Source organism: Acartia tonsa, chromosome 1 (assembly GCF_053477335.1).
Source record: "Acartia tonsa isolate MP-2025a chromosome 1, ASM5347733v1, whole genome shotgun sequence".
NCBI lineage: Eukaryota > Metazoa > Arthropoda > Copepoda > Calanoida > Acartiidae > Acartia > Acartia tonsa.
In genome coordinates this window covers 18,574,868-18,593,236 of record NC_137260.1, presented here as the reverse complement: position 1 = coordinate 18,593,236, position 18,369 = coordinate 18,574,868, and the positions used below count along the sequence as shown (strand labels likewise).

At 29.8% G+C, this 18,369-nt stretch overlaps 2 protein-coding genes across 2 annotated transcripts in view; one reads left to right on the top strand and one right to left on the bottom strand.

Annotated features, from left to right (window-relative positions):
• Positions 1–6,612: 6,612 nt before the first annotated feature.
• LOC145314475 (uncharacterized) overlaps positions 6,613–18,369 on the bottom strand; it is a 99,163-nt gene continuing 87,406 nt past the window's right edge. Inside the window, exons 10-12 of the mRNA XM_080154385.1 lie at positions 15,455–15,534; positions 14,938–15,009; positions 6,613–7,571 (exon numbers count right to left, since the gene is read on the bottom strand). Coding sequence (XP_080010511.1) covers positions 7,470–7,571; positions 14,938–15,009; positions 15,455–15,534 — 254 coding nt within the window. The 3' untranslated portion in view covers positions 6,613–7,469. The remainder of the gene's footprint in view (positions 7,572–14,937; positions 15,010–15,454; positions 15,535–18,369) is intronic.
• LOC145314481 (luciferin sulfotransferase-like) overlaps positions 6,865–18,369 on the top strand; it is a 301,018-nt gene continuing 289,513 nt past the window's right edge. Inside the window, exon 1 of the mRNA XM_080154398.1 lies at positions 6,865–6,874. The gene's annotated coding sequence lies outside the window, so the exon portion shown is untranslated. The remainder of the gene's footprint in view (positions 6,875–18,369) is intronic.

Sequence of the window (18,369 nt, the reverse complement as noted above, 5' to 3'; positions counted from 1 at the left end):
CTAGGAATCGGCAACCACCTTAGCCGCATCCGCAGCCAAAATCAGCCGGCTGACTTTTAAATAATTAGATAATGCAGCAGTCACAGTTTAAGACCCGCGAAAGCTAGGCGGCTTGGAGAAAGAATTTATGTCTATATCCACAATATCTAGCAGACAGGCCGTAAAAAGGCCCCCGCTTAATTTGTGTACGCGCCCTTTCTAATTTTATATTAGAGCTACGATGGTTGTTGTAGAGCGTCCCGTTTTTTCTTAATTTAGTAGTAACGCTTCTTTCATTTTGATTTGAACACTTTCTTTGAATTTAAAAGCATTCTGTTTTTATATTCAATTGAGGGATATTAAGTGGTGGGATAATGATACCCACTGCCAATTATGATGAGCAAAATTACCCCTAATGCAGATAAAAATAATTTGGTTTGGAAGTTTAGATGATGATGTTTTATACAAACCAATGGTTAATCTAAAACTAATGAATCTAAAGAGTTGACCCAAAAATAGAGACAAAAGTAGCTTAATGTCAGAGCTCGCCTCCAACTATAAAACTTCTTTTTAAACATGGCCTATATATTTTTCAAGCCAACACAGAGAAGTTTTTGGAAAGAATGGGAATAAAAGTAAAAGTTGTTTGGTGTTTTTTCAAAACTTCTTGGCAAGGACTACAATGGGTGGTGGGGAGATGTTAAAGGGGTGTCTAAACTCCCCAAATACTCAATTTTTAAGACAAACTAGATTTAACCCTCCTTCCAAAAATATTACTCCAAATATTTTTTACAGGTGTAGTAATCTCCAAAAATAAAAAGCTTGGACGTCCTTGCTTCTATACGACCCTGCTAAAATTTAGTGAAGAAATTATACCAACATAAGTATAGCTTCATAAGTTCATATGTCATTATATCATTAATTCGGTCAATATAGCTACTTTTATTTAATGCCATATAGACGACGTATTATGATAATAGGAAAGCAATATAATGTCGCTAATAAGTCAACCAAGACAACTTTTGTTATAGGCCTTTTATTCGATGTAAATTATATTTTTTAAACTCTGTTCGTCCCTCTGACAAAGTAAATAAGAAAATTTTAATAATTTAATAACCTTATTAATTTTAGACTTCAGGATCTTTTTTTTTATGATATATATATTTACATACTTATTTTATTTAGTAAATAATACAAGGACTTCAAGATGTTTTATTTTCAAAATTGTCAATCCTCTAAAAAATGATTTGTTGTTTAGATTTTAGGCGTAGTGAGTTTACAGTAGGAACAACCATGTAAAACAGGAATCCATAGAAAATGCACACACACACATACTCACACACACACACACACACATACACACACAGACACACACATATATATATATATTCACACACTTATTAGACCTGTTCATACTTCATTACTTTACTTTTTGATATCTTTTTTTGTCTGAAGCTAAATTTTTTTTTATCTAAACTCTCAACAGTCGGGCCCTCTAATAGACAATTATCGGAAGGGGGGAGGGGGGGGGGGCTGCTTCTATCTTAGCTTCTGTTAGAGCTAGATGGCTATAATTTTCAACTATATAACAGTCTTAGTCATATTTTGTTTCCTTCACCATATGTTTAACCTACAGAATTGTGTTGTAGATCTTTATATTCAATTTTTTTAAATTCATCAAAATATTTTTCAGCAATATCTGGTATAGTTTAAATCAAATTATTCAAATATAAGCAAAAGAAAAATGGCGACTTGAGACCCATGTGCTGAACTTGTGTACATGTCTATACTGTTTGCTTAGAATAAATTTGAGTAGGCCTAATGAAAACATAAAAATTACACACACGCACACACACAAACACTAATCTAAATATGTAGACACCACCAATTTAGGTCAATTACAAATACCCATTCATCTGTCTGTCTGTTTGTGGAGTTCAAAATATATTTTGATAACATTTTAACACAGGCAAATATAGAAAAGAAACAAAAATTATTTCGACAATTTAACAAAAGTTTGATGAAATATGACATTACATAGCTAAAATATACGATATTTAATATCGACACTTTTAATACGACATGGTTCCTTATCGTCTAAAGAATCATTATTTTTAAAATCTTGTAATAGGACAACTAAATACATCACTAAGAAAACTGATATCTAACAAACATGTGTTGAATGGATAGCGTTTTGGTAAAGACTATATAGAGCTGCTACATTTTCTAAATTGTACCTAATTGCTTTAGGAATCATGATTCAAAAAATTTAAATCATGCTAAGTTAACGACCAGAGTCAAACGTCAGATTTTTTTATTGTTTATTTATACACCAACAGATTGTCGCTAGGTGCGAAGCAAACATTAAATAATTTTCGATATTTTTAGACTCAGTCATTTTAATAATAGACATGATTTTAAAAATTACCTAAATATTTATAATATTCCTAAAAGTATAAGAACAGTAATTAAAAGTCAAAACATATTAAACCCAAAATGTTTTTTATTTTATGTTTCAAAATTTTTTAATAACAGGGTCATGGTTGAATTCTAGCGGGTCTCCCCAGTGTTTTTTCACTACTACTAGTTTTTTTTTGCAGTAGAACAGCGAAATAGTAATCTATCTTAAATTTCTTACTCTCCCAGATAACTATTAGTTTATTACAAAAAAAAAATATGAAACGGAGACCTTTTTTCAAGAGGCAATTTCTCTTGGAACCCTCCTCCAAAATAATTATAAACCTTTCCAGGCCAAATTAGAAGCTACCTTGCAAAGGAGAACCATATCGGTTCAGCGGTTAGCGAGATCCTCCTATACACAAGACAGACAGACATTCTGTTACTTTCATGTAAGGAAACAGAAATTATATAAATAATTGTGTTGGTTAGTTGTTGTTGCGCTATTTATGAATTATTTAATTTGCTAAATGACATGAACACGAGTCTGTTACACAGGATGCTAGCGGTGAATATTCAAAATAATATTTTTATATGTATTTATTATAACATGCTTTTTAAAACTAAAAGATTAGATAATATAAAAAAGAGAAAAACAGTAAAATGTTTAATTCTTTAGTTTAATTTTGAAAATCATCCTTTTTCGATTTTCATTAGGACGATAAATTGATGTAGGTACAGGTACATCTTAACTGAAGATAAACAAATTATGCCTGTTTTATATTAAAATTATTGGTTAAAAACTTTGAACACTACTAGGTTGAAACTGACAACTGAAAGTTTTTGAGCCAACGAATACGATAACGTGTTTACGAAACTTAGGGTAACAATGTAATTTGCAGTCCATCCAGTGTCCTAAAAAAGATGTCTCAAAATCCTTTGAATTATTCTAATTTGTTAGTCAAGATAAGATTTTTATAAAAGAAATATAATTTTGACTGTAATAAAGAAAAGATAATAAACCTTATTGGTAGGCAATTTACTCTATTTTTATGAGGGTTGACATACTTGTTCCATGCATCGACCTAATGTTTCTTTTTAAATTAAATTTTTTTTTGCTGTTTTATATTCATTCAAATTTTTGATGTTATGGCATATTTTTGAATATGTAACCTAATAATAATTGGTTGACACCGTAAAACAGTTTTAAACCATTCTAGAGTATCACGCTGTCATTTGTCATTTAGTAGTATATGTAGGGATAAGTAACTGTAAAGAAAATTCAGAAAAGTGAGTTTTTTAACTCTAATCTATTTTGAAAGATAATAGTTATTTCTCGCATCGTATTATAAACGGCTTTCCGCGGATATAGAATGTACAATTATAAGATTAAAACTAGTTTTTTTAAGCCCCGAGGTGCCGATGGCACCGTCTAAAAAAACTGGTTTTAATCTTATGATTGTACATTTTTATATTCGTAGAAAGCTGGATATAATACGATGCTAGACATAATGCTAGATTCAGCCACCTTATAATTCATCATTTTACAATTCAGTTTACAAGTTACAAGTTACAAGTTTGTCGTCCATGTTTTTAACCCATATTATTCCTTTCATTAAATTGTTGCAAAACGCTTAAAATGTCAAACATTTTAACAAAAGCTGTTTAGTATATAGACAAATATAGGCCACCTTTATAAGAAAGTGATGTAGCTACATACTAACAAAGCTTTGGCTTTTTTTCTTTTTAAAACTAAAATTGAGAGTGTCTTGTAAAAACTGCAGATACAAAAGACAGAAACTGGATGCTGAAGAAAAAGGTCAGCAAAATTAGCTCATAATGATTTAGTGTTCTTACAAATATGACGAACTATTTGCTAGTTAACGGGTGGTTGATTTTCTAAAAAAGCTGCGTCATGATAAAAGAGGATGAAAATGGTAACTCGTATTGCCTTTTTTGATGGATTATTGTCAGACTTTCTTTGAGTTGGTTCTCTGCACTCATTAGGATGTATAGTTTTACAAGATCTACCATTTTAAACTTTTCACAGTGCAAATGAAGGTGCTTTGACTTTTGTGTCAGAACCTAAATTGGGACATAGTGCATTTCATTACCCTAGGTTAGGTAACTTCATTTCATTTTTCTATAAAATCTAAAATGCAGTGGTTTTTTCAGAAAATTAAACTTGAAAATTTCAAGTTCAATTTTCACCCACTAGGAGTTACCGCATAATCATGAAAAGAAAAGCAAAGATCATTTATTTAAAATTTTAAACAACTTTGCTTTTATAAAGTTCTTCATAAAACCACTCCTGAAGTGAGTTAATTAATGGCCATTTTTATCAATTGCTTTGCTAAGGTCACGGAAATTCAGCCTTAAATAAATCATACACGGAGAGGTTTTATGACTGACTTTATAAAAGCAAAGTTGTTCAAAATTTTAAATAAATAATCTTTGCTTTTCTTGTCATGTTTATGCGGTAACTCCTAGTGGATGAAAATTGAACTTGAAATTTTTAAATCTAATTTTCTCAAAAACCGCTGCATTTTAGATTTTATTGAAAAGTGAAATGAAGTTACCTAACCTAGGGTAATGAAATGCACTATGTCCCAATTTAGGTTCTGACACAAAAGTCAAAGCACCTTCGAAGGCACTGTGTTTTGTAATGTTCTTATATTAATATGAAACTAAAAAGTCTTAATACCATTTTTAGAATAGTACTATATGGAAAGCATGAGTATCTAGAAGTTAGATAATAATAATCATACTTAGGAACGTTGTAATTTTTACAACCAGCAGAAATAAAGTGGATGTTTTTTGTCAAAATTGTTTTTGTGTATGTATATTTAACATTAATTTTCATGATTTCGCAGGTATGCTGCCATGCTGCCACTGACATTTTATATAATTATTTTATGTTTTATGGCAAAAATACTTCTAACATTGTCAAAAGTGGACACAAACAAATCAATGCGTCGTTATAATGGTTGAGGGATGATTTTTGTCTTCATTTCGCATTTTGGATACTCTTCGATATTCGACAAAATCCTTGTTTTTTTTCTAACCTAGCCTAACTGTATAAATACCATATCAATTATTTAAAAATCATGTTTCAATGCATTTTATAATGATTCAGTGTTTTTTAAAAGTTCAGTTAGACTTGTTTACAAACTGGTAAATGCAGGAACTTTGTATGGAGCGCAGTTTCTATAAAATTAGGGTGCTCGGTCTAACTGAAGGTCATTCATTTAATGATTTGTCCATTCGAAAACGTAAATTTGAGATAGCTTCTGTAAATGGTCTCAAAAAAATGAACAGAACTTATTTAAAAGATATGTCAGACAATTTTAAAATGATAATGAGTTTTTTAAAATCCCAAATGTTTTTTGATTGTTTTGTCTGCGCTACTTTTAAATAAAATTGTCCTTGATTTTTAATCGATGATGTTTTTGTTTGTCTATTCTGTTGGTCTTTGCCCTTTGGTCAGTAATGCACTTGTGTTATTATCCTTTAATACAAGATAACCAAATATTTTTAGTAGAAATTCTTTATGTTCAATGTTCGCTAGTATGTCAAGAATGACCAAGTTTGATAATACCATGTAGTCATTTACTTCAGGGAGTAAAAGAGGGGACAATGGGCAATTAATTCAATTTAAGAGTTTTCACTGAAAAGCAATGAAAACCAGATTTATCCAAAAAATTTGACCAAAATTATAAAGGGATCATGGTAATATAATTCAGAACAAAATTAGTTCTAAGAAAAAAATCATTTACTTGAAAATTAAATTACAAGTACATCACAATGTAGTAAACATTCTGTAATTATTCACTAAAAAAATTACCATTAGAACTTCGTCAACCCGTCTCATATATTTTTAACTGCTACCTAAATTTAAGGAGTTCTTAGATCGTTTAATACATAAATATCACAGTGGAGTTTCTAAATGACATTTTCTTGGGAAAAATATTTGTTAAAACCAGTCATCTTAGGACAAATTTAACTGTCTGCTTTATTACAAACTAACTCAGCTAGTTAACGGGGCATTAATGCGCTAGTACCCAAAGTCAGTCAGAAACTGCTGAATTCTTGCACATTCCCTTTAAGCCTTTACCTAAATTTTGAGAATTGAATATTCGATCCATTGTCCCCTCCCTTAGTCCCTGCATTTACTTACAGACAAACAAAGTAAATTATATAATAACTTCATTTTGTGCCAAAAAGTAACAGTTTTAGTTTTTAATAATAATACTTTATTCTTTATAAAATATGATGATGTGTAGACATTTTAACAATTACAGAAAGTACCTAAATCTAAAATAATAATAAAAAAGTGATTAACAAAAAAGAAACGCCAAACTAAAACAAAAAACTTTAAAATTTAGAGAAAATTACTTTTTATAATTTTTAGTTTTGAATTCATAGGTAGATATGAAGATAGATTGCATTAAAAATAGGTATAAAAGCAGCATATTTTAATATATTTCAACTGAGAGTTTCAAAAAATCATTCATAAACTGAACAATAATTCACAAAAAATAGAAAAAATTTTGAAAGTAAAATTTAATAAGGTTTAAATATCACGATTTTGAAATCATGATTTTATATTTTTCTTCTTCTGCATGATTGGTAAATTTTTAAACATTGATTTTTTGCACATTTTAAAATATTTCTAAGTATACATATTAAGTATATTTTGCATAGGTGCTTAGTAATAAGTGATTTTTATCAAATGTCTATTAGAAATAATATTCAACTCACTATTTTTCAAGTCTTATTTTTCATAGAAATAAGCTGATTAAAACAAAAACCAGTTTTTATATAAGAATATGGCTTAATAAATTAAATTGGTTTTGATACTTGAAAGTAGAAATCAGCTGTTCTTCTTATAAAAACTGGTTTTTATCAGCTGTTTTTTTTTGTGTGTGGTGATTTTGAGTCGCTTCATTGCAAGCAGCTCATACATGTTGGCAAAATAATCACTCTAAATATCACTTGTGTGATTAATTAGATCACCATTTGATCACTCTTTAATGATATCAAATCATTTTAGATTACATAAATTTAATGATCACGTGATCACATGAAGGTGATCAATAGTGGTCATTGCCCCAGTAGTGGTCAGTGGTGGTGACAGCCTCCAGACTGTTGAGGAAAGAATCATTATCCAAGCTGCACAAATCTTCACAGATATCCTGAAAAAAATGATTAATTAATCCAAAATTTAAGAAGATTGGCAAGGGTGGGGGTAAAGGGGTGTCTGTTTACCCCCATAAAACTTTGAAACCCCATATTTTACCCTTGTCAAAATATTAAAAATACATCATTTACCCCCTCAAACATTTGAAAGGCCTCGTTTTACTCCCTCCTCCCACTAAAAAAAAGCATGGACATCTTGGCTTTAATAAAAACGTTTGTCTTTATAAAATGTGAAGAGATGTCTGAATAGAAAATCATTTTATTGCTACTGTCTAAAAAAAATTGTAATCAAATTAAAAACCCTGTGGCCCAGATACACAATAATTCATACAGATAAACAAACATACATCCTACAACTTTGACAGATAAAAATACAATTAATTAATGGACTAAAAATTATTTCTAGAATATTGTATTTTCACAAAAAAAAATCCATTTTCTCGATGATGTCTGATAGAAAAGATAAAAGCTAAACAGTTTTTGCTTCAGATGGCATGGATGTATGAACAATAATTCAGGCATGTAATTCTATTGATCAAATTTAGGTCAAATTTTGACACATTATATAATCCCAAAAAAACTAGAAATTATATAATTTTTTTTGCATAAATTAAGCAAACTTATCCCTAACAACATTAGCTTTTAAGTTTTTTTTTCTTGTAATTAAAGAATGTTTGCTAATAACAGTATTTTTAATGTGACATTTTTGCTTCATTGTAGGAATATAATTAAATTGGCTAATCTATTTGTTTTTGCCTGGAATACAGGAATATAGAAATAGAAAGTGTAAATAATGTTATCTTAAACATTTGTGATTTGGTGCATTTCAAAGAAATGTTGCTGAAATGTTCCAAAAGTAAGAACTGTAAAAGCTGTTGGCTAATCGTATATATCATGATCGCACGTCATTATTATCGACAAAAGAAGTCATACATATAATCTGGATTAGCTAATTATCTTAAAATAATCTCATAGCGCAAACAAGACTTATTTTGCGCGCGTTTTCTTTAGGCAATCTTTCATGTACATCATTGGCTCTTGGCTTTTCAGATAATTTACAAGCCACAATGTGCCGCTTACAAAGATGAGCGGGCAAATTTTATACATACAGCCGTTTGGCAGCTAACGGCCTTTAAGGTTCATTGTTTCTTTTTTTAGTAGATAATCTATTCAAGAGACATTCTTTTTCTGAAAATTACACCACATCAAAAATTGTAAGAAATCATAATTTATCATAAATTGACCAATACTTGTATCCGTGGATTTTTGCAGACTCAATATTTTGTTTTCATTGAATTATTTTGTGAAAATCTGCCAATCAAATTATTAGCATTTTTTGTCTGAATTGATACACTCAAATAATTATTTAAAGTGAAGCTTTTCTATAGTTGTTTTGATTTTTTCATAAGAACAGAAAGCTATATTCATATTATTAATTTTGTCTTTATAATGTAAAAAGTTTCGTTAAATGCCAGAAAATCTTAAAAAATACTTTAAATGGTGAGTTTGTTTTTGCTACTTTTAATTAAAGTAAGTTTTTACGGTATAATGTACAATCGGCTGATTTCAAAAGTAAAAGTGTGAAAAAAGACCATTATAGCTTTAATAAAATAATTATAGTGTTTATGTTTTTAAAATAAATGATATAGAAAGTCTGGTTAAATCCCTCTTATTGATAGTATACAAAACATTCCCCATTCTTATCAATTTCTAATCATCAAAAACCTATTTTTGTTGTGCTTCTTTTATTACAGACTAGGTAAAATTAAAGAAGAGCTATTAATTCGCAGCCCTATGAACCTTAAGATATGTTGACATCATATTCTGAGGTTTACTTACTTAATATCAGTGAAAAAATAGCACTGACTGACATATTATTGACCTATCCTGTTTTTCAGTATGGCTTCAAAACCAATTAATATCCGCTGGATTAGAACCGGTTTTTAACAATACTGAAAAACATAAATAGCATTGTATTACAGACAGTTTTCCACGAATAATAAAAACCATAAAACTAGTTTTGTTAGCTCTGGACTTCGGCTCCTCGGGGCTAGCAAAATTGGTTTTAATGTTATAAATTTACATTTTGATATCCGCGGAGATCTGTCTATAATACGATGCGATAAATAATTAATCCTATATTAATGTCGATTTTATGACTAATATTAACTATCTAATTATAAATAGAAGTAAAATTAAGGAAAATCAGAGGGGGGGGGGGAGCATTTGGCGATCCACTAGCTATACTAATATTTTAGTGAACGCCTCTCTGTGCACTTAATCGTTAAAATTAAAGGCTTCAAGTGAAAAAAGAAAGTTGCGTCAACTAATAATATTGATCAAAATATTGTTTAGAAAGCTGAGTTCTGACACTATTTATCTGAAGTGTTTTTATCATGAATCGAAAGGGATAAGACAATGGACGATATAGACTATTATTAACTTAATCTTAAGCTTTTTAAAACTTATTCTTGTACTTTTATTATGAAAATATTCTGTATTAACTAGGCTACCAATCTATAGAAATGTAACAGATAAATGAATTTATTGCACTCTGATAAAGTGAACCTTTAAGCAGGCTAAAATAACAATCCCCATCCCCTCTTAAGAAATGAACGGCCCGACCAATAAATAATAGGGGAAAAAGCAAACAAAATTTTTAACAATTTTACCCCTGTCATAATATCCACGTATATTCTACACCCATTAGTAGACAGCCAATATACACTTATTATCTTCTCGTTTCATAGTTATTTGGCTGGTGCTAGGCCTTAACAATATCAATATTGGGGGCAAATATTCTTTAGGTGACATATCTCTGTTACTACGTTTCAAGAATGAGAGAGATACTCAGGGCTCGGCAGCCGCGCGTAAGCCGCACAGAAATCGGCATTTTAAATCGACTGAACGTCTAAAGCTCTCCTAATATTGAAAATCAGTCTAGCTTTTCAGTAAAAATGATTTTAAATAGGCGGCTTCTGGGTGGCTTTTTGCAGCTGCCTGGCCCTGTAGTGACTCTTATATTGTCAAAATAAATAAAACGGCGTAACTATGATTTGGCCAATTTTAAAATGTTGCCATTTTAATTTTTGCCACTAAGCTTGTTATATTTTATTTATATAAATAATGCCAAGACAAATGGCAAACTGATTATGCAATTTAATGACAGGATAAAAATATAAAAAAAACAAGGATAACAACAACTATAAAAGCGAAGCTCTGAAAATTGTAAATAATTTTGTTGCAAAACTGCTTAAAAACATGATAACGTTTAAGGATATACTTACACATTTTTAGGACTTGATTTTAGAGATGCTTTGCTTATAACATTGGACGTTGTTGTAATAGGAATCAAATAACAAAAATCAGATCAAACGGATTATAATATCACATCAACAATAACATGTTTAAAATGGACGTACGGACTTTTTGGTAACAATGATATAATTGCTACGATTTCTAAGACGTAAGTGTTATAAGAATCAACATGCAAAGTTTGAAATCGATGGGACAATTCTAATCTGTTTAAATTAACGAAAATAGCTAACCGTTACGGACGGACGTATGGTCGGATGGAAATGGAGTCCAAAACTAGCACAGTGATAACAAACTTAAATTACATGTTCTAAAATTTTTAAAATCTTTTAATATCAAAATCAAGAAAATATTATCCATTTTAACCTAAATAAATGACAAATAGATAGATGTCTGGATTTAAACAAAATATATAATATAACTTTGAATCTTAATAATCACTCAAAGATAATTGTTGCCATTTTCATAATGATAAATTTAAATGAATAAAAAGCTAATTATAATTTAACTTATTGAAATTATATCTTAAATTACACCAAAAATAATAAGGAAGCTTCTAGAATAAAATGAAAGTTAAGCAATAAAAAAACCTTGATTGCTGGACATTTGTCTTGAGGTCTTTACTGCGCTAAAATCACATCAACATAGTTATGATGTCATAGTTATTATATCTTTTAAATGGTAGATATTGGTTTCTATTAGTTATGGTTTTTATTGGACATTATAGCGTACATTTTATGAGAAGTTGCATTTTTAATATATGCTTTCAAATCATATCATGGATAATACCGCCTTTAATTAGATCAATACATTTTCCATTTTAATGTCATGCACTTGAAAAAACATTTTTTATTATTCTCTTATGCCTGAGTCGTTTGTGAGTAAAATATTTGTTAATTTCTCAGTTGATCTCTATTAATCAAAATTAATATTTCCACTGAAGCTAAAACTAAAAGTTAAGTGGTGGGAAATTTCTGCTTTTTTTTGTCCTTTTTTACTTTCTTTTAATCCTTCTTTGTTTATTGAAAGGATAATTAATTAGGAAGGGTTTATTCATCTGAAGAAAAACTAAAATAATATTTTTAAAACATATAGCTAAAAAGTAGGATAAGTAACAATACCATAGTCTATTAAAACTATACAATTTAACTAAAAAGAAATTTAATGCACTGGCTTACTTCTAACTACCGTGTAAAAATGATCAAACAACCAAATCTATGCTTATTTAGACTAAGAAACTTTTTGTAATCATTAAGATTTAATTTTAAAAAATGGTTACTCAACACAATTTAGAAATTGATATTTTTGTGACACGGCAATTATTTTTAACAGGGCGGCTACTTATTGTTAGGGTATGACCGTCCGTCCGACAGTTCCTTAGTCCGTCTAGACTCCGTCAAAAAGCATTGCTTGAAACAATGTCTCACCTAATGATTTTTGACATTACCTGCTAAAAATAAGATTTTGTATTCTTCCACTTAATAATCATAATTGAATATTTTATTTTATGCTGTTTTTTCCTTTTTCAATATTTGATATTATTCTTGTCTTACTGCCTATATAATGCTGCCTAATTTCCAGACATAATTGTCCTTGTTTTCTCCAATAACCAACACTAATGTTGAATGACTCAGGATTTAAGAAAATCGTTGAAAAGTGAGAGATGATAAAAAGTAAAATTTCTCACAGGCCCTGACCAAAACAATTTAGGCAGAAGTAGGGAGGTTGAACCAATTATTCAATCTTAACAATTAATTATCTTAACAACTAATTTAGCTAATACATTTGATTTTTAACATTGAAATTCACATTAAAACTAGCCCAAAAAACAACGGATTATTAAGTAGATTGGTTTACATATTGCTTTTCTTATATGCTTTTGTAGACAGTTGACCAATATACAAAATAATTCCTTTTTCGTTGCTAATCAGGAGCTAAAGTCCCTAACCAACAACAAATAGAGTTTTTCTACTATGATATTTATTCATAACGTCTCTGAAGTAATTCTTATATAACAATACTTGGCTTGTCTTTTCTTTTTTAGACTGATTTTAAAAATATTTTAAACATTAAAAACATTTAAAAACTCCTAACTGCTTGGGCTGGTAAAAATTTAAAAAAACTGTGGTTGAACTACAATTAAGGAAAAGAATCAAAGATTTCCATTGAGAAATGAGAAAAGGTGTACAGGGGACCGGGCAAACAAAAAATATCTATACTGCAAGCAATTTATGAGAAAAACCGATTCAATAATTTTTCTTTTTCTTAATGAATTTTGAAAAATACTCCTTGACAATTAATAAAAGTTTTAGTAGCCTACAAACTAAATAAATACAATATTTATTTAGTGACCAAAATTATAAGAAATATGACTAATCATTGGTTTATTGTTCAGTTTAATTACAATAGATTTTAAGAGAAAATATAGGTTAGAGCATTTTCTGCAGGGTTTTAATACCTTGACTGGCCTTATACTAATTCTTTTCTGCGGTACCCTTATATTCCAAATGGATTTACTAATATTTATTGCAATTACTGCAACTTCCAGACAAAGGCTGTGCAATAAATGTGTTGATTCATCAGAAGATTAAATGAAAAATTTTTTTTTCATCCGATTCAATTGACCGAAAACGGAAGCAACTTAATGAAATTTATAGTTAAAACTTAAAGTTAAAGGTTGTGCAATCAATTTATTAGATGTTAAATCAAGTCATATAAAAATATTTACATATCTAAACCATTTTATCTATTGTCTCAAATTTGCTAAATTTCTGTCAGTAAAATACTTGGATGGGAAAAATCGTCCATTGTCTTGCAAATTTTTTACAAACTTTTTTTCAAGGTGAACTTTTCAATATTTCATTTAATGGTAAAATCAAATACACTATAAAAAATGTACCCTTAATTTTTAATTAAAGTTTTTTTTCTCATAAATATTCTATACACAATTAATATATTGCCATTTTCATTATCTAGATGTAAAATTTATCTATTGCAATATAAGTTCTAACAATTTAAATATATTTTTTTAGTGTAAAATTTATTAACTACAAAGAAAGAAAACTTCCTCAACTACGCAAAAGGATTTCTATTTCTTCTGAAAGGATTTCTTATTTTACAAGTCTAGCACCAAACTAACCTATCCCTTATCCCCTCCCACTGACATACAGTTTTTTAGAGGAGCTTTAACCCTTGGTGCCTAAATTCAACTACACCTAACCTAAACTAAGCTAGGTCACAAAAAAATAAAAATATGATGCAAAATAAAGAGCAATGAAAACATTCAGTGTTAAAAAATTTCTAATTTTCTTGGCAAAGGTAACTTTCTTTATCATAACCCAGAGGCAAAATGACATTCTTTGAAAACTTACATGTCTAATGTCTATCTATCAAAAATAATGATTGACAATTAGCCTGTGGGCAGACATGGGCCTATGTATGTTATATGTAGGCCTTTCTCTAATGCACTTTTCTTTCATGTTAGGCCTTTCACTTTAGTCACGTAGGCCTAGAGCCCAGGGCTTTTTACTATCTAGTATATTAAATTTGTAGAATTTTCTAACTAGCAGAAGGAGGACTCTAGGGGCATTTGATAGCGGGGAATCCATCTATCACTTTTAATTATAGTTTTAAAATGGAAAAAAATAAGGACGATTTCTAAGCTAAGGTAAGCTCCCCAAAATATTTATAATCCTCCCAAGACCTAAATAATTATACAGCTTCACTGTAAAGGAGAATCATATCCACAGAATCTAGCTATCTATTTATAATCTATCTATCTTTAATAGTTATTTATCGCATTTTGTTATAGACCGCTTTCCGCGGTTATTAAAAATTATAATAATAAAACCGTTTATGTTACACCTGAGGGACCGAAGGCCCGGTCTAACAAAACCGGTATTCATCTTGTTTTTTTTTTTTTTAATTTTTATATTTGTGGAAAGTTTTCTGTAATACGATGCGTATATCATTTTCAGTGTGACTTTGAACCGGTACTAATCCAGTGGATATTAATCGGTTTCGAAGCCATACTGGAAATATATTTACCTTTTCCCAGTTGGCAGGACCATAATTGACGGAATGATCTGATACAGTTGTGGAGTACGTCATATAAGATGCCTAAAATTTAAACAAAATATTGTATTTTAATCAAATAATAAATAACATAAGAATAAATAGACAAACAAAAAGTATCTCATCAAGAAATTATGCATTTTGACGTTGAAAGTTCTAAGCCTAGCTTAATAAACTACTATTGATTCACAAAAAAAGGAGGACAAACTAACATAGTGAGTTATAGAGCAGATAATCATTGGTCAAATAAAAGGCAAAGAAAGATATAGACATATCGCAAACCCTTTCTAAAAAATTCATGTAGATGTCTTTTATAGCCTAAACATGGACCGACCTTTTGGAAGGGGTAGCTTCACCAAAAAAAAAAACAGACAGGAAAATCACATTTCCTCCTTCACAATCACAATGGACGGACGGACAAACTGACAGACTGTGGCACGAAAAAGTGAATTATAGAGTAGCTTTGCCATGAACAATAGATAATACTTGCCTGTGAAATAACGTCTTCGGCGGGTTCTGTAGACTTTACATTCTTCATGTGACGCCGTTGCACTCCCAATAGAACCAACACTGAAATAATAGAAACTTTAGTTATCTTTCTAGTTTGTTTGTTTATCATTCTGAGTGTCTGTCTCTATGCCTATCAATTCATCGGTCTGTATGTTTAACTGTCAGTTCATCTGTCTGTCTGTCAGTTTATCTGTCTGTCCGTCAGTCTATCCATGTGTTTGTCTGTTTGTATGTGTTTTTGAATGTCTTTCTCCACCCATGTTATCTAATGTCATATCTCTATAATTTCATGTCTGTTTTTTTCTGTTTTTATTTCGTCTCTCCATTTGATTGTCTGTCTGTATATCTGCCTTAAATCTATCTACCTATCTATTTAATTATCTATCTATCTACCTAAGATAATAAGAGCTATTAGTATCTAACTGTGAGAAAGCTAGTTAACAAAATTACACTTCCTACTGTTTAAGTGGAAAAGCATTTTAGAACTTTAAAATCTTTTTTAGCTGTTCTTTTACTCGTTTTTTTTACAAGGAATTTATGTTCATAAATGTATCTCAGAGCTACTCCACTATTAATCAATTTTGTTTTCACAAAGGGGGTGTATTTGGCCCAGATTGACCTTGGCGTTGGGAGTTGGTTTGGTTAAATACACATGCTTTAAAACATTTCTTTCTTACTAAAAGGTTGAAAATCTTGCAGAAAACGAGTAAAATTGAAATAAAATATTAATTTTTCCCCTAAAGGAATAAGTAATACACTATGATGGTTTTCACAAAGCTAATGATTAGACTATTTTTTATATAAAAGCTTTAGGGTAAAGAAAATCAATTGAAAAAAATGGCAAGAATCCTTTAACTTGTCTAAAAAGCCATGGTGGGTCTAACGAACGGGCGTACAGATTTTCTCCAATCTTACAGCATATAGTAATATTCTCCTTGGTTGGTATGTGAACTTATTAACTTTGTTTTAGTCGTGATTCGTGTTAATAAAACAACCTATATCCTTTCTTGGGAGGATGGACACACTGTATATTTAGTAAAATATACTACATGTAAAGTATATATGTTTATTATAGTAGGAAAGGTGATTCGTGTTAATAAACAACCTATATACTTCTTATGGTGGACATACTGCAAATTTACTTAAATATACTGCAAGTAACATGTATTTTATAGTAGAAAAAGTGTTATGTGTTAATAAAACAATAAATATCCTTTTTGAAATGGTTGAACAGATTGTAAATTTACTTAAATATACTGCATGTATGTTTATTACAGTAATAAAAGTGATTTATTTTAGTAGAGTGGACACACTGTTAATTCAGTAAACTGTTCTGCTACATGCAACATCAAAAACAATCTAAATCCTTACTTTTCATGCTTATTTAGGTTAGGTTAGGTTTAGTAATGTTTTAAAGTGCTCCAAGAGGAATAGTACCAATTGGGGATAAACAAAATTAAATAAAGAAGGGAGGGAGCGGCAGGGTTGGATTTTTTAAACACCCATTTTGTCCATAACCGTAGATACTTATTTAAGGTTGGCATGATGGCCTTTATAATTAACTCAAGAAAAGAACTTTAATTCTTTTGGACGTCATCGTCGCGTCCTTGTTTAAATTGTGAAAACATAAATTTAATATTAGCATTCTAAAAGGGTTGCACAATTTTTTTTGGCGGATGTTTGCTAATGTTTGTATGTAATGCACATCAAATAATAGATTGATATTACTAGAATATCATAAACTCATCGGTTAAGTTTCACACTACCGTTGTCTGGTTTTAGTATAAAGTAATATTAAAATTTTTTTAAGTACTGCCTAAAAAGAGTCATATGAAAATTAAAATTTAGACTCTAGCAGTACATAATTATTTTTACCTTTTCAACTTTTCTTTCCATAACTTCTTTCATGAGGAAATATCTACAGTATTTGTATATGGGCTCTCAAATGCTTTTCTTGAATTCAACAAATTTAAAAAAAAAACATTTTTTGTTTAGATTATAACATAAACTTTTAACTTAAAAGACTAATGAGGTAGGTATAGATGAAACCAAAGTAAGTTGGTTTATTAACTTTCTCCAAAATAAAAATGGGGAGGGGGTAGGTAAATACCATCCATGACCTTTTTTAGTTTTCAGCTCTGGGGAGTAAACCTATGATCAACTAACAAAAGGGGTGGGGTAGAAGAATAAAGCTGCTTTTGTTAAAAAACTTATCATCAATTACATAATATGATAAAATCAATTTGCAAAAAAACATGTCTTTTGTGTCGAGTACAGCGCATCCACCAACAACTTTTTAAAGTATTCTTTAAACTGATGAAGATCCACGAAAAATTAGCTTCTCCTTAGTTTGGGCATGTATGTCTCTGGCTTTTCAACTTTGCCTGGTGATTTCTTAAAAGATTTGGCATTACATAACAAGAGTAAGAACCTTAAACATTTGGATGATGGAAGCTATTCTTTTTGGAAGAACATAAATGTAAAATCTTGGGAATATGGGAATATTCACAATCCCAAAAAATTGGGACTATTTAATTTGAGCACTTAATAACTTAATAACAAATAAGGTTCAAGACAATAGTTGCATCCCCATTAAACTTTTATAAAAAATAAATACATCCTATATAATCTTTAAATATTTGAACCTGTAAGTCACTAATTATGTCAAAGTAATATTTAAATTTAAACAAAAAAGATTACCTCATCGGGTTAATAAATAAGATAAAAGTCAGAACTTATGTTTATGTTGGTAGTAATTTAGCTGCAGCTGCACTTTAATATCTCAATTACATCCACCAAACACTGATGTTTACAAAAGACAACATTTTTTGGTGGATTCCTTTAAAGTACAGAGTCGAGCACAGAAACCACTCTCTCCCCGTACTTTGTAATAAA